The 22,949-nt window shown below is 39.9% G+C and overlaps 2 protein-coding genes across 2 annotated transcripts in view; one reads left to right on the top strand and one right to left on the bottom strand.

The window, feature by feature from the left end:
- NT5DC2 (5'-nucleotidase domain containing 2) overlaps positions 1-11,847 on the bottom strand; it is a 34,821-nt gene extending 22,974 nt beyond the window's left edge. The window contains exons 1-4 of the mRNA XM_088134071.1: positions 11,272-11,847; positions 6,149-6,333; positions 5,331-5,405; positions 1,659-1,714 (exon numbers count right to left, since the gene is read on the bottom strand). Coding sequence (XP_087990197.1) covers positions 1,659-1,714; positions 5,331-5,405; positions 6,149-6,333; positions 11,272-11,647 — 692 coding nt within the window. The 5' untranslated portion in view covers positions 11,648-11,847. The remainder of the gene's footprint in view (positions 1-1,658; positions 1,715-5,330; positions 5,406-6,148; positions 6,334-11,271) is intronic.
- Positions 11,848-13,426: 1,579 nt separating this feature from the next.
- On the top strand, positions 13,427-18,516 carry UQCC5 (ubiquinol-cytochrome c reductase complex assembly factor 5). The gene is made up of 3 exons (XM_007432379.4): positions 13,427-13,515; positions 16,974-17,169; positions 18,294-18,516. Exons 2-3 carry the CDS (start codon positions 17,019-17,021, stop codon positions 18,350-18,352), a joined length of 210 nt encoding a protein of 69 aa, XP_007432441.1. The 5' UTR covers positions 13,427-13,515; positions 16,974-17,018; the 3' UTR covers positions 18,353-18,516.
- The last annotated feature ends 4,433 nt before the right edge of the window (positions 18,517-22,949 follow it).

Here is a 22,949-nt window from a genome sequence, read left to right on the forward strand (position 1 = left end):
GCTTAAGATTCAGTACTATCCCACTAACCTATGTCACTTTCTAATATTATCAATTAAAGAAGCAGTACAATTTTTATTTCATCTTATTCAAATTGAACTCAGAAACTCAAGGTATCTGAAGCAAAGCACACAGCCAATGTAGAGAGTCAGAGAATTTAAATATTCCATAATTTTAACAAAAGTTGCCTATACAAGAAATGTCTCCAAAATATATAAAGAAATATATAAAATAAGGTTATAGGATAAAAGAAGGATTATAATCTTTCTCTACTGAGACAAATTCTGACCAAAGCAGAAAAGCAGATTAATAGGGCAACATTTAGTTGAGGGAGGAGAAGGAGACCGTTACTGAAACTCAGTTGCATTAGCAAACACTGCTTCCTTAGATCATGACTTTCTATTTCTCCCTTGTTCAAAGATAGTCTAGATCAGTGTTTCTTAAACTTTTTTCTCTCAGGACCCTTTCTCACTCTTAAAAATTATGAAGGACCTCAAAAGAGCTTTTGTTTATATAATCAATATTTACCATATTAAAAATTAAAATGGACTCATTTGCTGCCACTACTGCTTCTCACATTGTTTGATGGGATTATAATACTGTATTATTTTTCAATATAGGCTGACAAGTAATTTTGATTTCGTGGACCTCTGAGAGGGTCTTGGGGAACCCCCAAGAGTCCTAGGACCACACTTTAAGAAACACTAGTCTAGATGTTACCTTATCAGTCTCCTACTTCTATGGGCTTTATATTTAACCATAATATTATTTGTAACATTTCAAAAGTAAAAGCTAACATTGATTGCAATGCTATAAGCAGACTTACTTTTACAAATTCTTCCCCAACCCACAGCAACATTTTAAAAATAAAGTAACGTTCACTTTAAAGCTCTTAAAGCACAATGGTCTATACCAGTGTTTTTCAACCTCGGGAACTTTAAGATGTGTGGACTTCAACTCCCAGAATGCTGGGAGTTGGCTGGCTGGGGAATTCTGGGAGTTGAAATCCACACATCTTAAAGTTCCCAAGGTTGAGAAACACTGGTCTATACTTTTGATAGAACTCTTGACTGACTGATTTGACTTTTTTAAAGTAGAGAGCAAGGTTGCTGCAGTGGTTTAAGGTTCTAGCTCTCCCTTAAGCATGGAGGTTGGCTGGGCAACTCCAGGCCTGTCACTCTCTCTCAGCCTTAGACTGAGAAATCAAAATGTACTTAAAAGAAGGTACTGGCAAACTACTTCTGAAAAAGGTTGCCAAGAAAACTGCACAGCTTGTACTTGTAGTCACCAGGAGTCACATTTGACTCAGAGAATCAAAAACAAAAACATATTTTATTTCCCATACAAGTTTAGTTACAGATATGGTAGCTATTAATCTCCTAATATTTATAGCTAAGCGTGTTCTGATATGCCTGAAATATTAGTCTTAGAACCTTCAATTTGGGATAGTACAATTTCTTGTGCAGCTGATTTCAGAGAGACTTGCCAGGGCATTCAGACTTTAGCAACTCAGACATTTCTCTGGTGCACGCAGGCTATCTTGTGTCATCACCCATGACCCATATTTGCTTTTGATTTCTATGTTAAATGTTGCATAAAAACAACTGTTTCTATAAAGGTCAACAGGTCCAGAAAGTGTATATAATTTTGCTAAACTCACTGATAGGCAGTACCCAATTGGACATAGTGGAAAGCATCAATCTTCATTAGAAGGCTCTAAAAGAAAGGTAGACATTTATTGTGTAAATATTTCATACTTTTACCTTGATTGAAGAACTTAACATTACAAAAAGACAGTCCTAACAAAACTATTCTTCAGAAAGGCATGCATTTAAAGCTACATTTGCAGAGCATTATCCATGAGTTAGACCCATTTAATAAATTAGGATTACTATTACTAAATTATTCCGTTTGCACAAAAACAGGGATAACAGATGGTGCAAATAAAAACACCGCAGATGCATAAATGCCAAACCAGAGCATTTGCTTGGACAACACAGAGAACCAAACTTTCTATTGTTTTTTTTCCTAGAACTGTGTGATATGACTATTAATCAGACTTCTAGTTCTCTCACATTTAGAGGACAGAGCATATACTTTGCAGAAAAGAAAAGCTCAAGAAAAATGGAATCTATAGTTAGAAGGATTAGATAGCTAATGATGCAAAAAGGGCTCTGCCCATTGTACCTTATAACATCCTTATTTCATAGTTTCTTTCCTTTTGAAAGAATTTGCTCATCTTACCTACACATCAATACAAATACGATGTGTAATGTAAAATTACAAACTTTGTGTGGCACTGTGTCAGGATACAGCAACCATAGATCCAACATGCTTAAATATCCTCCTTGATGCCCACCAAGGCCTCCTGCAGTCCCTGATTTTATATATATATATATATATATATATATATATATATAAATAATATCCTCCTTGATGCCCACCAAGGCCTCCTGCAGTCCCTGATTTTATTTATTTATTTATATATATATATATATATATATATATATATATAATATCCTCCTTGATGCCCACCAAGGCCTCCTGCAGTCCCTGATTATATATATATAAATAAAGTATCTCCAATAACTGGAAAGCAGCAGAGTTTCAAATTCCATTGCCTTTTCCCCTCCTTTTGTCCTTGCATCTGAGCCCCACAAGTACAGAGAACAGGAAGGGTGAAGATCCTCTGAAGGCCAAAGCTCTGCTAACTCCTAGCCAGCTAAAATGGATAAAAGAGAGAAAAAGAAAAAGAGATGCTGCTTGTGGTATTATGCAAAATATTCAAAAGGGGTGCTTCAGAACATGTGGGAGCACATACAGAAGTCCTTCTTTTTCAATTATTTAAGCAGCTATGATGTTTGCAAGACTCCTAGCCATATGTTTGCAGTGACAGCAGAGAGCAGCTTCTGAAGCAGATGCATTAGCTCTGTGAATGATGCAGCTGCTTTAATGATTTGAAAACAGGCACTTTGTACATCCTCTTTTGAATGCTTTGCATAGCTCTGTTTCTCTAGGCCAGTGTTTCTTAACCTCAGCACGTTTAAGATGTGTGGACTTCAACTCTCAGAATTCTACAGCCAGCCAGAATTCTGGGAGCTGAAGTCCATATATCTTAAATTTGCTGAGGTTGAGAAACACTGCTCTAGACATTGGTCTCATTTGATCATTTAGAGACCTATGACTGGAAAAGCCAATGAAGGTGAAGGGGAGAAAGAAAATGTTGGGGAAACCTGGCAAGGAGATTGGAAAGCCAATCAAATCAGGAGGAAGAGGATTTGTGGGAAAGATGATGGGATGTGTATCTTGGTATACAAAACATTTACTATGTGTAATTGAAGTGTTAGGAAGGAATGTCTTGGGGGAAAGAGTGAAATAATGAAAAAGAGAGAAGTAGGCACGCTGGTGTGTTTTGTGGTGTATGATTCTTAAGTGATAATCAAAAGTTATAATCTCCCCATACAGGATAAATAAATGTGAAAGAAAGCAAAGTAAGACAGTCTCTTAAAATGTAGATGTAATGTAGGGCAGTTTCCTTGTATTTCTTTGAAATAAGTATGTTGTTATAGCAGAAAACTTTGGTTCATAGGAGGGTATTTATTTTGAGATGAAGTGTTTTAGTGCACTGAGTATGCCCTATGGCAACCATTTTGCTACTCCTCTCACCAAAATATGTCAGTGATAAAAAGATAGAAACCCTATTTTTTTGTTGTTTATGTCTGTGCAGACAGTCATACAGTACATCTCTTTCCACTGATCTGAAGAAAGAAAGGAACACAAGCGATCTTGTTCAGATAGAAGTACCACATTCCTATTATTTCTGCAGAGATAGGCCACCTTTCTAGCTCATGGACATGCAATCTTGAATAATTTCAGTGATCAGTGTTTATTTCTGTAGTCTGATGAATTGGGATTCTGGCAGGTGTTGCACTGACATCTCCTATTTTAGATATCCGAAAGAGAAAGTTAGATTCGTTTTTTCACAGAAATGCCCTGCTGTAAATTTCTGTATCTTTTTATTGTCTGAACAGTTGCCACATGAGAACATTTTATTCATTTACCATAAACTGTTGTGGCAATGTCTCCTTCCCAGATCAATTGCAGTGTTTACATTAAATCTTCAGCTCACTACATCCCTATCCTGCTTCTAACTTCCAGGAAAATATTTTTAAAATGGTGCACAGTCAACAAAGACTGAGGATTGGGTAAAGTGCTGCAATTATTCCCTACTGGAGACAAAAATAATGCTTGCAGAGGGAAAAATAAGATGACATAATCCATAACATGGTTTACAGAAATCATTGCAATTGCGCAGGCATAATGCTAAAAAAAGAATTTCCTAGTACATTTCCCGTGTTTTTCAAGCCACTTTGGGCCTTTTTAGCATCAAGTTCCTCTTTCTTTTCTTTTTTCAAAAAACACATACCAAACGTAGCTCCTAAATTTAGAAAACCCTAAGACATGAACAAGAATATTGAAGATTCCACCAGAAGCTTTAATTATTTAGTATTAGCTGATTTTTAGATTGTCATACTATGTAACTAGAGAGAAAGAAGTCCTTTACAGGTAGTCCTCAGGTTACGACCGCTCATTCAGAGACTGTTGAAAGTTATGATGGCACTGAACAAGGGGGACTTATGACTGATCTGTGAAGTTGCGGCCGTCACAGAGTCCCTGTGGTCACATAATGGCTATCTGAGCGCCTGGTGCCTGGTTCACAATTAGGATGTGGCAGTGAGCTGCGGTCACATGATCATGACTTCAAATGTTCCCTGCTGGATTCTCACAAGCAAGTCAATGGGGAAGCCAGCAGGAGGTTGCAAGTTGCTCCTGCCGCTTTTTTGCCCACCTGTGCTACCTAGCGCCCACCCACAGCACCCGCCCCTCTGCTTGCGTTCCCTAGCACCCGTCTGCCCATAGCTATCACCCGCTGGCCTGCCTGCCTGGGACTCCTGTCTCTTATGTTGCAGTCACATGTGATCCTCACTTAACAACCTGCGTGGTCCTGGGGTTACAATGGCAGCTGGGACTGCTGTCACTGAGTGATGCAGTCACATGATATTGTGCTTTACGACTGCATTATTTAGTGATGGAAATTCCAGTCCCAATTGCTGTTGTAACCCAAGAACTACTGTATTTCCCGTGTATATATATAATATGCAAACACACATGCATACGAACACCATTATTAATTCTATTCATTTTTCCAAGAGTGGCCATAACTTAACAAACTAACCAGATACTTAAATGTTTCCATTTCACACACTCACCCAAATAATGTTACTGAATATTATGAAAGAACACTTGAATACAGACTGGCTATATAACTCACCTTGTGCACATCATAGTGAAGTCCTCTTATGGCAAAACCAGGAATGTATTCATATTTCCTGAGTCCCTCTGGGTACTACAAAACATTTCATTAGAAAGAATGAGTATATTCTCCCAAACTGGGATACATACTACACTTTGCTTATTTACAGACTGGTAGAAATCTAGAAGACAAGCAAACTCTATGGTGGTGGATATACTGAATATAGTTTTAGAATGGGATTATGATCAGCCATGAAACTCACTGGACAACTGCAGGGGAAGAAGTGAGGAAAAACTGGTCTTTTCAGCAGGCTGTTTGCATATTATATGCAAATACAAGCTGTTTCCTCTTGTAATTTGAGGGGTGACCCTACCTCTGACTCTAAATTGTGTATATATTATATTGTTTGTCATAGATATTGTATACTATAATCTTATTTATGAAAATAGGGTATTTAAGCCATTCAGAATTGGAACTGATTGGAAAGGCATATAAACTCTGTAAACAGATAAACAAAATAAATAATTTAAAAAGCCATATAGGGGCTGGGCAAGGGATTGAGAAAAGAGTCTTTAGTTCCATTAACAGGTGAAAAAAGAATTAGGGGAAAGTTTGTTGCTTTATGCCATTCTCACCAGCATAAGTTATAATACCATAACTTAGTAGAACATGGAAACTAACAATTTTAAAAAGTCAGAATCTAAAAACACAAACGAGTCATGAAATGTAGAGGAAGAAATATGTACTTGTCTTAAAATCATTTCCACACTGTACTGCCCCAATCTATTATAGATCAAGCATCACACAAGAATAGTTGATGAAAATTGCAAACATACCTTATACTGTTCAATTAGGATATCTCTGGCAGTGTTGAATATCATTGAATGTAGTAAGTTTGAATACTGTGCTAACGTATAATCATAATCAAAGCCATAGATCTCAACATCTCTCAAGCTGATCTCATTATTTGCATAGATAGCTGCTGGGTTAAGAAGATTGCAAACTCCTGGTGGAAGGAGATCTGGAACAAGGCAATAAAAATACAAAAAATTTGATCCAAGACTGTGCAGAACAGGAATACTGTTCATGTATAAAAAAAAGTGGGCTGGGGTGGGATGGGGGGAAAGTGTTCCTTTTTTATTTTAACTGAATATTGAAGACTATCAAAACTTACTTTCAAAACTGTGCAAAAGATAAACATTTTAACCAATTCAAGCGTTTTGATTTTCATTACCAAAAAGAATAACTAAAACAAGGAAAGATTTTTACTGTACACCCAGATTGGCTAGAATCCTGCGTGTTCCCACTGGCAGGAGCAGAATTCTACTCATAGGTGGCGGTGGCTGCTGCTGTCACCATATTTTCCTCCTTCCTCCACTCCTGGCCTCCAGAACTATTCCAGAGGAACTGGAGAAACTTCAGAACAGTTTGGGGAATTGCAGTGGGGGGATGGAATCTAACCTGATTGAGCTTGAGAGGATTTGCAAAGAAGAATGGCAGAAAATCCCCCAATCCAGGTGTGCAAAGCTTGTCGCGCCATCCCGAAAAAGACTCGAGGTTGTAATTGCTGCCAAAGGTGCTTCAACAAAGTATAGTGGTACCTCGGGTCACGAACGCTTCTGTTCACGACCAATTTGGTTCACGAACATCACCGTTCACAAAATATTACTTCCGTTCGCGAACTCTGCATCAGGTGACGAACAGGATCCGTGGCCATTTTCCCTGCTGTGACACGTGGTCGTGGCTTCCTGTAGGGAGGGGGACTCTCCCTCCAAACAATAACCGCCTCCCCACCTGCCTTCCTGTCCTCCACGCCTCAAGCAAGGTTAGCGTTCTCTCTCTTCATAGTGTACTGTACTGTACTTTGTGTCATATTTTTGTGGTTTTAAAAAAAAAATACATATGGTTCAAAACAGATTAACCGTATTTACATTGAACCTTATGGGAAAATTTGATTCGGGTCGCGACCAATTCGGGTCGCGACCAGAGTCGCGGAACGAATTAAGTTCGTGACCCGAGGTACCACTGTACTGAGTAAAGGGTCTGAGTACTTATGCCAATGTGATATTTCAGTTTTTCCTTTTTAATAAATTTACAGACATTTCTAAAATTCTGTTTTCACTTTGTCATTATGGGGTACCGAGTGTAGATTAATGAGAAAAAAAAAATGTATTTGAACGATTGTAGTATCAGGCTGCAACATAACAAAATAGAAGAAAGTGAAGGGGGTCTGAATACGTTCCGAAAGCACTGTCTATAGATTCTAATTACTAGTCACTGAGATGGGCAGCCATATAAATTATTTGAATAAATAAATAAATCAGATCCTTATGTTTGTATTGTTAGTTTGCAGCTTTTTACACATATAGCGATTAACCTTGTAAAGCTAAACATATGTGTGTTCTTATGATGTAGACACTGCCTACCCCTTCCCATTTGGGAGAACTTTGAATTCTTCATTGTTGCTACTTGACTACTGATATATAGGATTCTTTAACTAGAATTGCTTGATAATAAATGGACAGCATTTTCCTTGTTATAGAGTTTCCTCTGGAATCATGTAACTGTTATATTTGCAGTTCTGCCCTGTGGAGGTCAAGGGTTTTGCAATTGACTTATAATTACAGGGTTATTAGTTCACCCCAGAAGAAAAAAAAACTTCTCTCGTTCTCTCTCTCTCTTCTTCCAGATGATATTAACTCCCGGCAACTGCCTGAACTAGTCCCTGCAGTTTTCTTGACAAGGTTTTTTGGAAGTCGTTTGTCATTGCCTGCTTCTTCCTAGGGCTGAGAGAGAGTGTCACCCATCTGGCTTCATGCCTAAGGTGGGACCAGAACTCATGGTCTCTGGTTTTAGCCTGGTACCTGAACCACTACACCAAACTGGCTCTCAAATTGTTATTGTTGTTTGTGCCTTCAAGTCAGTCTTGACTCCTGGCAATTGCTTGGATAAGTTCCTGCAGTTTTCTTGGCAGAGAGAGACTGGCCCAAGGTCACCTAGCTGGTTTCCTGCCTAAGGCAGGACTAGAACTCACAGTCTCCTGGTTTCTAGCCTGATACCTTAACCACTACACCAAAGTAGCTCTCCATATATATTTGCTGCAATAAATTTACTTATTTATGAAATCTATATGCCTGCCCATCTCACATACATGACACTAGGTGGTTAACAATTTAAAATAAAATAAAAAAGTCTACAGCAGACTTAAACTTGCAACTGAGCACTGTTATATCTTCTGTGCAAGAAACAAATTTTGTTTGTAATAACTATATAGTAAAAATATCACCCCTTCCTCTGTCCTTGTTTTGTAAATGCTTTCTACCAGCCTTATACTACCATCATTTCTCTATTATAAGTACGTATCTAATGGGAAGATGAGTAGTATTGCATTTCTTAGCTAAGAGGCCAGAATTGTGAATATGGTAAGTATTTATACAGCAAATTTCAGTGGACAAAGGAATATTATTGGTTTCTGACTACAATTACTGTACTGTATTACCTCAAAGCCCTATATTACAAAATAAATTGATTTTCCAAGGGCAGAAAGAAAAATAATATGAAGGCAACTAGCTTCAAGCTACATTGATGACTGAAATACATTATGCTTCATGATGTGACAGCTTCTTCAGTTAATACAATTCAACACTTTCTTCCTAGAATACTCAAAAAGCCTTTACTTAGAAGGTATACTTTTTAAAAAATAACTGTTTCATCCTCTAATGAAATGGTCTCATGAAAAACACATTCCATGAAGTAGAATTATTCATCTTCAGAAGATGTTTCTATCATTAGGGCACAAATGGAAATATTAGATAATGAAATCCTCAAACGTATTGCTACATATTATATTACAGTTGAATTACAAGTATCTTATAGCAAATATGTACCAGGAAAGGAAGCACAATAACAGATCTGGGGTAGGTATAGCAAAATTACTTCCCACTGACACTAATGGGGGGCAGTGGGAGAACAAACAACAGAATAAAATCATTTTCTCTCTTCCTCCTTGCATCCTGCTAGCATGGATCTCCATGAAGCAATCTTTGCCCTTGGTTCTCTGTGCTAGTAGTGGTATAGCTGCTTGGTTAAAATGCCAAACACTATTTTTTTTTTAATTTTACCAAATTATGTAAGAAATACATAAAATCGCATCTCTTCTAATGAAAATATTTTCCTTCACGCTGAGAGCTTGCCAAGATTCGGTTCTACTGTCTGCTTAAAATCTTCCAATAAGTAATCTTGTTTATATTTCAGGGACAAACATACAAAAATATTCAAGTGACAGCCACCTACTAAATTCCAATTCCATTTCACATTATGGGTCCATAGTGGAACCTTTCAAGGGAATTCTGGCAAAAGTTTGAAAAATATTAGAATTGCAATTTGCTATTTTAAAATTATAAAAATGACCTAGTATCAGTAGACAGAAAAATAGAAGCAGTTCATCCAACACCTGTTATAAATAGTTTTTAAACAACTCTTGACCACTCTTCTAAGGCCAGGAAGCCTTTTGAGATTGTTGAGATAGTGATGTTTATGTTATAGCAGCTGGTCTCTATTCCCACATACATTTCTCTTGTTCAAGCTTAGAAAGAAGCTAGTCAGCCAGTAGAGGAATGAAAGTGTTTCACAAGGATGACACCGCAACCAAGAATTTACAATGACTTGCCTTATTTTGAAAGGGAACTTGAAACACGCCCTCTTCCAGAGACATGGACATACATGTGGTTCTTCTGAGAGAAAGCCTTTTAAGTTAGCAAGTTCAAACTACTTTCACCTTTAAAGTACAATGTCAGTACATTACTTTGAATTACATCCAGAAACTAATTGGGAAAAAATTAAAATGTTTGAAAATGTATGTTAAATGTTTCCAACAAGTGATGCTGGCATACTGTATTCATTGCTCAGCTTAACTGAAATGTCCAGGCAACTGAAGAACCAACTTCAAACCCTCAGCCTAGAATTCACAAAGTATACACAACAGAGATTTTAAAACACACACACAAGTTCATGCAGTTTAGAAAGTTAAATTTTAACAAAAAACAAAAGCAAAACATTTAAGGGTTCACAACCTTACTAATTTTAGTAAGCTGATAAGCAATGTATACATTACTTTGGAAGAGTTGATTTAAAAAATGTTTCCTATTTTGAAGTCATCTAATTAACTTAATTAGCATTGTATCCATTTCTATTATTAGCAAACATAGAGAAACATATTTTGTTGGAGAAAATATGAAGAACCCAGTTTGCAGTGTCATTTATAACTTGGCTTTCTCAGTTACTCTCACAATTAGCATAAGTTAATTTGGCTGATGCAGAGTATATTAATAGCAATGCACAAGTAACAATGGCTGGTGTGGGTCTTCCGGGCTGTGTGGCCGTGTTCTAGAAGTTTTGTTTCCTAACACAAGTAACAAGTAACAAGTTTGTAATATGCATGTTTCCTCGCTAGGAATACTAACTTTATCTAAACCATTGAACATTTTTCACTTGTTCACAAAACAGTGCGACCACCCAATTATACAATGTAGTCAGACTGCACTCCTACATAATTTAAATTTTCCTGAATTCACGGAGACTTTATTCTACGCAGACGTGGAATTTTGTTCAGCAGTTACATCTCTGAAAGTGTATTCAATCAGAATAAAAATAGAAGTTGGCTTTTCATTTGAGCAAAAGTGTATTATCTGAGTCAGAATGGCATGAACAGGGATCAGCTTGATCGACATTCTGGAGGCTGGGGAATTATTAAATTAGTAACACGTCCTCATATGCTGTGTAAATAGTGCAGTTTGATACACATTCGCCCTACTTCTTTGGATCAAACGAGACGAGGGTTTTAACAGTACCCAGATTTATACTGAGGCGTTTTAATTCATCAACATTAATTTTCGTTCAGCGAAATGCATCAGGCACACACAGCCAAGCTTCCCGCTTCCCGCCCCCAGCCCCCACTTACCATAAACCAGCTTTTTCATCTCGTGGTATCTGGCCCAGAGATAGGACTTCGTATCGATCCCTTCGATGGAGCTGGGTTGGTGGCTGCCTAAGGAAGCAGCTGCCATTATCTCTGCCACGGCAGGACCCGCGTCGGCGGCTCTCTTCGCTTTGCCGCCGATCGCAGAGAAGACCGGCGGCGGGAGACAATGCCCCGCAGACTGCGGCTGATGGGTCCACTGCTGCCTGCATCCCACCCGCCCTGCTCCAGCGTCGCTGCCTGTATAATAGCAGCAGCTGCTGTGGCTGGAAACAGGGACCATCAGTTGAAGGATGCCGGCGGCGGCGCCGCTCTTCCATATGCCGCTGCTCGCAGCCTTGAGTCCAGCAGCCGCCATGGCCTCACGGGACGGGCGCCTCTTCCCAGAGACGGGTTCACAAGCCCATCGTCTCAGAGCCCAACACACCCCCTGAACGCCATAGTCCGCGAGGCTGGATACCAACTGACTTCTTCAGCCGTCCAACCAACCTGAGAGCAATCAGCCAATGAGAATGCTGTCAAATTAACCAATCCCCAGTGCCCCATCCGAAGACCTGCCAAGGAGAAGGCGGGTCTTCTAGCCCGAGCGCCGCTGCGACCGCTTCGGGACCACTTGGGATTTGTAGTCTGTTTATGTTTTATGGTGTGCCCCCCCCACCTCCGTGAGTTCTTTCGGATTGTTGGGACAGACAAAAACTACAACTCCCAAGATTCTTTTCGTCCTCTTGGCTCAAGGGTACTTAAAATGTTTAGGGCGGGGATGTTTTGCTTTCGAAAATTGTAATTCCGATTCCTTTGAGCCGTGAATTAGGCTACTGGGAGGAGTCGTATAAAAGTAAGTTTTCAAGAAACAAGTTTTTGGAAGAAAGGATATGTGTTCGCTGATAAGAATGCTCAGTGAAAATGGCAAATGGCGGAATAAAAGGAATACGTAGAGAAAGGTCTATTCTTTTATTTTCAGTGGAGATTAGTCCCAAATCAGACTGCCTGCTCCTGTGATCTTACGGACACCTGATTAAACAAGGCGAAATTTACTTCTGTGAGTTCAACTTGCATAGAATGAAGTTGTCCAATATTTACAAAATGTCAGATTCTGGGAGACAATAAGATGCTTCACGCAACCAGGTTCGTAAAATTGCCTTGTGCGTTTTTATAGGATGGTTTATTTTTATTTATTTGATTTTTACAGCCGCCCATCTCAACTGCATGACTCTGGGTGACTTACAACGATTTAAAAAAACAGAGAACAATACAATCAAACCAACAGAAAACATATAAAGCCAATTCAAATTAACAAAATCCACAGTCGGTGTTTAGAAACAATTCACACTCAACAAAAATATTGCGGGGCACATATGCTCCGGGCTTTAAACCATTCTGGATTATAGACCCGAAATATAAAAGGGGCCAGTTCAAGCCTCACGTTTTTAATGAAGTGCACCCGAAAGAACTGCATATAATTTCTTTATGAGGCCAATTTGCTGATTTATATATTTATAAGCCATCCCAATCACTGGGACGGCAAATAATACAACGGGTATCTACGGCTCATGGTGATAAAATCGTGGCTGAATTTATAATTCGTCAGTCTAACTGTGGTTCCCTTAATCAATTTTCTGCCTTCTCATAACATACGAAAGCATCAGATGGCTATAGGCTAAAACATGAAGGCTAGCATGTGGCTTCTGAGTTGCATTAACATTGCCAAGATGGAAGCCTTGATATTAAGCAAGTTGTTTCCTTGAGTTGGCTTAAAAAGCTATTCCCTCCACACGAATTATGCATTTTTGTATGATCAACTTCCTTTCGAAACATTTTTGTGAGATTTCAGTAATTAGCCCAATCGATAACCGCATCTGGAAAATCAGGTTAATTAGGTGAGGGAGATACTGTAACTTTTTTAACGGATAGATTCTGACTTCTGGCTCCGGCAGGGGGCAGTCAGAGGCTTCCAACCGTTTCGCCTTACAAGTTTTGCAATTGAACTGAGTAGGGCTTTAGGAACGCCATTAAGTGTCCGAAGTTTGAGAATCGCAGCTGGCGTAGCAAACACCGCACGGAAAAGCCTCTCGCCCATTCCGTTCTTTCCGTCCGAAGAAGGGCAGGCCGCGCCCCCTACGCACAACACATAACCAATCGCATTAGTCCCTTTCGTGACGCGTTGCAGTCATGTGGCAGGATGGTCGCCCCTGCCCAGCGGCGTGCATTTCCTTCTGCAGTCGCAAGGTGAGGGCTGGGCGCGGGTGTTAGGCGCGCTGGGTATCAGACCAGGCTCTTGGATTGACTGTATCCCTCTCGGGGGTGGGGGGTGGGGGGAATGGAAAGCAGCATTGCCTTGAAAAGCGTGGCGCGTGTCCTTGATTATTGTTTTTGCAGGATTTTCAGGCTTTAGGAATGAGTTCTCTCATGGAGAACTTTGTTTTTCAACCTCTACTTCTGAGAGGACTAGTTATGCAAAACTAGGCATTAAATGGTCTTGGGTGCTCTCTTGACGTTGGTGACTGAGTGATGTTACTTTAACTTATTCACAACTGGGTCTTTAAAAGATTAAAGTGAACCCGGGCCTGGTCCCTTTTCTTCTTTTCCATCCAATCGAATGTTGGAAGGATGTGTTGTACATAAAGGGTTTGGGAGTCTCTTGCGTCCATCAGCAGGATAACTCACAGTTTGTTATGGTTGGAGAAGCCTGTCAAAGAAAGTGTGAATTTGAAAATGGGCTAAATGGGCTACGGACTATAGAGAAAAACATTCTCGACAGACTTCTCCCGATGCATTCCTGTGGGAGAAGCAATTGGGCAGTGACTCAAAATGCTGCTACTGGTCTACTATAAGCCCCCTTCTTCCCAGTCATGTGCCTCATCATGGAGCATATGGCCGGGGTTTCCAGTGCACATATATATAGTGGCAACATGAGGGGAAAGCTGAACACACCCAGAGCACATTTCTTCATTACACTAAAGAAAATACAGATGTCTCCTATGGCCACTGCTGGTAAAGGATTGATAAGAATTCCAAAACCCATAATGTGGATGGTTTCTCACCTTGTTATTCTAGCCAACCCAATGTAATTTTGGACAGATTATATATAAAGTTTATATATGTCCACCCTGGGCTGAGCTGGAGATGTGGTAGAAATCTTGATCCAGGGTTTGGAGGCTGTTAAGGTCTAGATGGGATAAAATGGGCTGAAATTGAATTGCAAAAAGGGTCTCTGCCAGCTCTGGTAATATCCCTGGATGGGGTGATGCTCCTTCTGAAGGAGCAGGTCTGCAACCTGAATGTTTACTTGGACTCACGCTACTACTAGACAGCCAGGAGGAGGCCATGAGCTTTGTTCAGCTCTGGCTGATGGGCCAGTTGCAGTCTTATTTGGACCAGGAGGCCCTGACAACAGTGACTTGTGCACTTACAGCCTCCTGATTGGATTACTGCAGTGCACTTTAAATGGGGCTGCCTTGGAAGCCATATGGAAACTGTCGTTGAGAATGCAGCAGCTCATGTGTTAGCAAATGGGGGTTCATGCAGTCATAAAACACCTTTACCAAGTCACTGTATTTGTAGTAGGTTTCTGGGTGCAGTTCAATGTGCTGATTGTAATCTGTGAAACCATAATATGCTTTGGCTCCTAGGTACTTGCAAGACTGCCTTCTGCATATAGAAGTGACCTGTCTGACATGTCATGTGTGTACCCTAAGAAAATCTGTTGATAGTTTCCCAGTTTTGTGAGGTGAAGGGGGCAGGGACTTGCAGACAGTCTTTTTCAATCATTGCCCCTATACTTTGAAAAAATCTTCTTGAGGTTTGGTTAACACTCACAATATTGGCTTTCCAGAAGCTGGAAAAAACAGAATTGTTTTGGAGGGCATTTTGAAATTGAAGTGGTCACCAACTGTATTTATTAATTTACTATTTTGTATTTTTACATCTTGTCTTTCATTACTATGCTTTATATATATTTTACTGATGTAAACCACTGGGAGTCTGCATGGATTACGGCAGAATTTATGTAACATAAATAAATAAAGGGCTAGGAACTCTGCCTATTTGCTGGATAACTCTCTAAAGACAGAATTCTGTCAGAATGCTGAAAGAAAGATGGCATTCAAAAATGGGCCAGGTCTAGTTGGGGGCTGCAGAGAAAAAAGGTTCCCTGATGTATCCTTGTGGGAGAAACAGTTGGGCAGCAGCTATTAAGTGTTTGGAAGGAATTCCAGAAGCCATTCCGCATGCTTTCTCTACCATACTGGCTTTTCCACAACCAGTCAGCCTCCTCCCGGTTAAATGTGTTGTGGAAATACCAAAAAAGGATTAATTGAACCAGTCAACTAATCCTAGGGATTCACTTGGATTTCTTAGTTGGTATGGATGCTTTTAACATGGAGTACCACTTCTCATTTTGTAACTGCTTGTTTCTTTTGAACTAATGATATCCTTCAACTGCTGTCATGGGAATCATATCTCCATTATACAGTGGTACCTTGAGTTATGAACGCCTCTGCTTACGAATTTTTTGTGTTACGACCAGCTCCGGTCCCAAAATTTTTCCGCCCCTGACACGTGGTCCGCGGCCATTTTTCCACCCCTGACACATGGTCCGCAGCCATTTTTCCGCCCCTGACTCTCCCTCCAAGCAATAGCCGCCTCCCTGTCCTCCACGCCAGAACGGATTAACGGTAATTACATTGAACCTTATGGGAAAATGTGCCTCGTGTTGCGACCAATTCGAGTTGCAACCAGAGTCACGGAACGGATTAAATTCGTAACTCGAGGTACCACTGTACTTATTCAGAGCAAATATAAGAGTTCAAGTCATCTCATTCATTTCTAATACTTTTTATTAGAGTATAAACAATGGACTTAATGACCCCCTTTTTGATGAGTGGTTTAACACGCGACATTAAAGCAATGCTTTAATTCTTGACTGAACACATTTTATCAATCCTTGCAAGGTGGAACCCATTTTGTGTTAGCAGTCCATTTCTAGATAAACCATGATTTCAGAACCCAAGTATCTCTTATTAATACAATTGATAATGCATCCATACATGCTTTGCTTACCTAGTCCTGACATTAAAAAACATAAAGTTGTTTGCAAGATTAGTTGATGATAGAGTTCTTTGCATTTCAAATTATATATTGTATGCTCAATTCAGTTAACTCAGTGGTTACCAGAAACCTTAGAAGAGGCTTCTAGGTTTTGTAGCAAGTTGTTGATCCCCATTAAGAGGCATTGAACAAAATAGGATGATCTTAAGCCAAGGTCTTCATATTGTGTATTATAAGCATATTGCTATAAAATGGAAGATCATATCCATCACATATTTTCAATTGTGAAGAATAATCACAAATTCTCAATTCCCCAAGAATGTTCAGGCACGATTTTAGCAGCTGAGGTAAGAATAATAGAATTCATAGAATGAACACTGCAGTTCTTTGCCTTACTGTTTTGGGATTAACTCACAATAAATTAAATAGATTTATTAGCCAGTAATAATGTTATAAGATGATATTGCACATTCTTTTTTTATTTTAGTTTTATGTCTTTATAGGGCCAGGCGTAATCATATGTGTAATACCCAGAGATAAAACCAAACTTTATTCCTAGCCATACTTTTTTACATTTGGTTAACTATATTTTGGGGAGTGTTACACATAAAATATTCATTTTGTTCATTGTTTTTCAGAATCACCTGTAACTTCCTTGCAAGGAGTCGTAAATCCTTCATAAAATGTCTATCAGTGATAAAATAAGTCAACTAATGAACAGAATACCTGGAAGGCAGCGGTTTGGTATATACAGATTCCTTCCTTTCTTCTTTGTTCTTGGTGGTGCTATGGAATGGTTTATGATTAATGTTCGAATTGCTGATCAGACTTTTTGTAAGTATTATTAAGTTTAAAAAAAAAATCTTTTTCTATATATTTAAACAGACCTGATTTAATTATGCTTTTTAATTGTAAACCTTTTATAACAAGCTTAACTTTTCTGAATAATTACACTGAAAAATTTGAATTGCTGTTTGATATTCAGCTTTATTAAACAATGGAAGAACTTAAGGTAACCATTTAATGGGTAACCATCTTAAATATATATTTAATTAGAGATACTTGGCATCAAAGGTCTCAAATGCTCTAATAAGATCAGTAGAATGAAGTTATCTTAAAATCGCAAAGTAAAGGTTAAGTGCCATCTTAGAACCTGTTGGCAGGCAAGCAATTGAAGTTTTGAGGTGCCAATGAAGCCCAATTATCTCTCTCGCCATCTAGAAAAGTTACAAGTGGGGCAGTGACAGGGATGAACTGAGAAAGTTTTAAGGTTCCATAGCATCTTATTTTCTATTAAAAACTGGTAATTGCTTCCAGTAAGCAAGGAATCAATTTTTTCTCAATTAATTTCATTGGGAGACCACCAGGAGAGCTTTAAGCTAGACTGTGATTTCCAGAAGCAGGTAGTGACAAATCATGTTCATACTGTTCCTGAGAAAGCTACAAATCACCAAACTGGACAAACATGGCTTTACTTTTAACTTTTTAAAGCGTTGATAAAATATTCGGGTAATCTTCACTAAGCCAATCGCATTTTGGAGACAGACTGAAAATAACTAAAATGGCTTCAGATGGAGGTGCTAGCTTCAGACTGAGCATAATCTGACCATTCTACAAAACAGAAAACAAATTTCTAAAATCTTGCATTCTTTAGGACTGGACAAAATTAGTCCTTGGCCTAATTTTAAAACTTTTTAGTCTCTCCCTCTTTACTTATTTGAGTAAGAGAAGTGGATATTAGTTAAAAAGTATGTCAGAATGAGCATGTTGTTCTACCCTGCTGTGTGATTCTTGATAGAATAAGCTTGTCCATTATGATAATTTCCTCATTCTTTTAAGTTCCTGATCTTGCATGAATCAGCCCATTATCTTAAGCTTGAAACATTGCAAGTTAATTTTCTAATATTAAATATGACATATTTAAAATGTTCATAGAAATGATCACAAATGTTTTGCAGATGATGTTTATCGTAGAAAGCAGGCTGAGAAATATTACCAGAAGTTGGAAGAAAAATGAATTCAACACTGAATTATCTGTACATAATGGGTTCTAAACTTCTAAATGAAACTAAGTTTCAGAGTTTGCTTAAAATAAATTAGATTGACTGCACTTTGTTCAGTGAAATGTATTTTTGCTACTCTACCTTGCTTGAAGTATTAAAAAAAAACAGAATTACTGTATTTTGGTGTACTCAGACCTGATTATGTGCCATCAAGCTGGTACTGACCTTAAGTGACCGCATAGATTATCTCTAAGTGTATGTGTCCCAAACTTGGTCCTTCAGATCTTCCAGTGGTGCACTCACTGCTGCTGTAATTGAGGTACTCAGACCTACTCAGATATCAAATAACAGTAAGTTGTTGACTATTGGGTTTTAGAAATTATTGTTTTGTGATACATTTCATTATTGGTTTATTTATTCATTTTTATAAACATACATAATTACATTTTATATATTGCCTTTCCTTATTAAATTATATATTGCCTTGTCTTATTAAATTAAATTATTTTGCTCTGCTACTGGGCTGATTTGGGGATGTGTAAAAAGCAAAGGAGAAAAGGGGAACATTTGATCCTGATATTTGCAGTAGTTCATTCTCATAATCCAAACCGTTTTAGGGGAGAAAGTTGTTATAACACAAGAGAGAGTTGTTTTGCATACACCCCCCCCCACATATATTAAAAAAAAATCCCCTCACCCTTACGGGTGGTATGCGTCTTCCTCAGTCCCAGGTCCACTACCAGAGGACTGGGAGTTTGAGGGTTCTGTGCAGTATCTTAGCTGTTCCTAGCACTGCACTCTTCTGGACAGAGAGTTCTGATGATGTTCCTGGGATCTGTTGGAGCCACTCTCCCAGCTTAGGAGTCACAGCCCCAAGTGCTCCTACCACCATTGGGACTGCTTTGGCCTTTACGTTCCACATCCTCTCTAGTTCTTCCTTCAGGCCCTGGTGCTTCTCCAGCTTCTCATGCTCCTTCTTCCTGATGTTGCTGTCACTTGGCACCGCTACGTCTGTCACCACTGCTGTCTTCTGGTCCTTGTCTACTACCACGATGTCTGGTTGATTGGCCAGTATCTGCCTGTCTGTCTGGATCTGGAAGTCCCACAGGATCTTAGCCCTGTTATTCTCCATGACCTTTTGTGGAATCTCCCAACTGGACTTAGGAGGGTCTAGCCCATACACTGTACAGATGTTCCTGTACACAATGCCAGCTACATGGTTGTACTGTTCAGTGTATGCTGTTCCTGCCTGCATCTTACACCCTGCCACTATGTGTTGGACTGTCTCTGAGGCCTCTCTGCACAGTCTGCACCTTGGGTTCTGTCTAGTATGGTAGAATCCTGCTTTTATAGAACTGGTGCTTAGTGCCTGTTCTTGTGCTGCTATGATCAGTGCCTCAGTGCTGTCTTTTAGTCCAGCCCTTTCCAGCCACTGGTAGGATTTCCCAGTGGCAACCACCTCAGCTATCTGTTGATGGTACATCCCATGCAGGGTCTTGTCTTGCCACGGTACTTCCTCTGCTTATACTTCCTTCCATGTCTGCCGCTGTCTCAGGCATTCTTTCAGCAGCTCATGTTTGAGTGCCATCTTACTGATGTACTCCTGGATGCTCTGGGTTTCATCCAGGACGTTGGCTTGGACACTCACCAGATCCCGCCCTCCCTCTCTCTGGCTGGCGTACAGTCTCTGGGTGTGTGACTTGGAGTGGAAACCATACATTGTGAGGAGCTTCTGGGTCTTCACATTGACAGCCTCCATATCCTCCTTTGGCCAGCTCACTATATTGGCAGGGTATCTGATGACTGGCAGGGTGTACCTGTTGATGGCGTGGATCTTGTTCTTCCCATTGACCTGAATCTTCAGGACCTGTCTTATCCTTTGGTGATACTTGGATGTTGTTGTCTTCCTTGCCGCCTCATTGTGGTTCCAATGTGACTGTGGGATACCAAGGTACTTGTAGCTGGTCTCTATGTCTGTTATGTGGCCCACTGGTAGTTCCACCCCATTGGTCTTAACTACCTTCCATCTCTTTACTACATCTGGCCACACTTCTCCAGTCTGAATCACATCCCAGTGTCCTCACTGTAGATCCGTGTCAGGTGGATTAGTGAATCAATATCTCATTCACTCTTAGCATACAGCTTGATGTCATCCACATAGAGGAGGTGGCTGATGGTAGTTCCACTTGTAAACTTAATATCTGTATCCAGCCCTTGTGATTAACTGGGTGAGGGGGTTCAAGCCTATGGGGAACAGCAGCGGGAACAGTGCATCACCTTGGTATATGCCACACTTGATGCCCACTTGTGCAAGCTATCTTGAGTTGACTTCCAGTGTTGTCTTCCACAGTCCCATTAAGTTCTTGAGGAAGGTCCCTAGTGTCCTGTTGACTTTGTATAGCACCAGGCATTCACAGATCCATGTGTATGGCATTGCGTTGTAGGGTTTCCTATAGTCAATCCAGGCTGTGCTGAGATTTGTCTGTCTAGACCTTGAGTCTTAGGCAACTGTTCTATCTATGAAGAACTGGTGTTTTAAGCTCTGGTGTTGTTCCCAATGCCCTTCTGAGCTGCGCTCATGTACTGGTCCATATAGTCCTGTAGCTTGGAGGCTATGATGCCTGATAGGACTTTCCATGTGGTGGGGAGGCAGGTTATTGGCCAGTAGTTGGCCAGTGCTGTTCCCTTGGGGGGGGGTGTCTTTCATAATCAGCACTGTCCCTCCTAGTGTTAGCCAGTCTGGATGGGACACTGCTGCTAGCAGTTCATCTGTGCTGCTAGGTGTTCATGCACTGCTGTGAGTTTCTTTAGCCAGTAGGCATGGATCATGTCTGGGCCAGGAGCTGTCCAGCTCTTCATGTTCCTGACTCACCGTTGGATACCTGCTACTCGTGTCTGGTTCCTGTTCCTGGAGATCGCTATGGTCTGCTTTCAGGTCCTGCAGCCACTTTGCACTGGTGTTATGTGTCTTCTCTTTCTCCCATATGTTCTCCCAGTACTGTTGGTGGCTCTGCTGTTATTGTGTTGTTGCGCTGCAGTTGGGAGTACACCTTTGATGGTTGATGGAGAACAGGGCATTTATTTTCTTGGCCTCTGCTTCTCTAGTGTATCTCCTTAGCCTGATAGCCAGTGCTGTGAGCCTTTGTTTACCAGTTTCTAGGGCTTCAGATGGAGTCAGGTCCTTGTATTTTTTCAGTAGCTGAGATCCTTAATCTCCACACCTTTCTGTTGTTCCACCAGCTAACTAACTTCTCTGAGTTGCTTAGATCTTAGTTTCCAGCCTCATTTTCTGGGGGGGGGGAGGGTGTACTGCTGTTCTTGAACGCGTAGCCAAGCATCTCCAGGATTGCAGCGGTTGTAATGTATACCAGTTCATTGATTTGAGTTATGGTGGTAGTAGGGATTATTGTGAGGGCTGTATTGGCACCTTCTTGCATACTATCTAATGGTACTTCTCCACTGAACTTTGGTAATCAGTCTCAACGATTGACTGTAGCTAGTTTATCCATGATCTTATGCGTTATATCTGCTGCTGTGCTCTGTAATGGAGGGGATGGCAGTGATGTTGCAGCTTCAGGTGTTGACTGCACATCCAATTGTTCTTCCAGGTCTTCTTGAGTCTGGGAAGTAATGTGTAGTTGGTCTATCTCAAGTAGTGAGAGCAGTTTCCTCTTCACTATGTTGAAGCATTAGATAACTAGCTGTTTCTCACTTAGTGTGGAAGTAGGTCTTCTGTCCATCCATAGTCCCTCATACATTTCATATATTCTCTCTCATTAGGCCTAATGTTGTAGTAGCATTCCATCAATTCCAGGTTCTCTTGTCTTGTACACGTATGGTTTTAGGGGAGAAAGTTGTTATAACAAAAGAGAATTGTTTTACACACACATACACACACACATATATCTATAGTGTGACCAGTATGAGAATGTGTACAATATAGGTTCATGCTTCAATTGACTACAAGTTCCTGTTGTATATGGAAGGTACATGTGGAATTGTCTCACAGAAAGGCATTTGTGAATAGACTACATAAAGTGGGCCTCATTATCAGGGTTTACATATTGCTCAAAGCCATAATATGGTTCAATTTTGGTTTAACATGTGCTAATTAGCTGACTAAGCAAACCATGACTTACCATATGTGAACGTAGTCACTATATATGAATAAAAGAAACTTGATATGGTAAATAGTGGAACACAATTTATAAGTTTCCAGAAACACAATTTAATACACTCTATAATTAGAGGAGCTTTCCACAATCTGGAAGAAAATAATATATTGGAGGGGATCAGCGGTGTCCTTCTGTCATTCAGGATAGCAAACTTTCCATGATGCTTTTTCTGTAACATTCTTGTTTTCATTAGTAAAAATCATACTATAGCCTGCTAGTAGAACAGAGAAAGACCCAGATGCTATCAGTCACACCTTCAGATAGCAGTTAAATTGGCCCTAAGAAATATTGTTAACAACAAAGCTGCAGGAGTTGGTATAATACCAGCAGGACTGGTTAAAAATGTTTAAGATGATGCAATTAAAGTGGTACTAGCAGATATGGAAAACAGTAGTAATCAGGGGACAGGAAAATAACTTCTTATATTGCAATACCA

The sequence above is a fragment of the Python bivittatus genome, unplaced genomic scaffold (assembly GCF_059951505.1).
Source record: "Python bivittatus isolate LINGU-HERP-01145 unplaced genomic scaffold, Pbiv_v1 ctg000080_np1212, whole genome shotgun sequence".
NCBI lineage: Eukaryota > Metazoa > Chordata > Lepidosauria > Squamata > Pythonidae > Python > Python bivittatus.

Coding starts and splice junctions, on each gene's coding strand:
- UQCC5 (XM_007432379.4), top strand. CDS start 17,019: ATGTCTATCAGTGATAAAATAAGTCAACTAATGAACAGAATACCTGGA. Junction 17,170..18,293: donor AATTGCTGATCAGACTTTTT/GTAAGTATTATT, acceptor AATGTTTTGCAG/ATGATGTTTATCGTAGAAAG.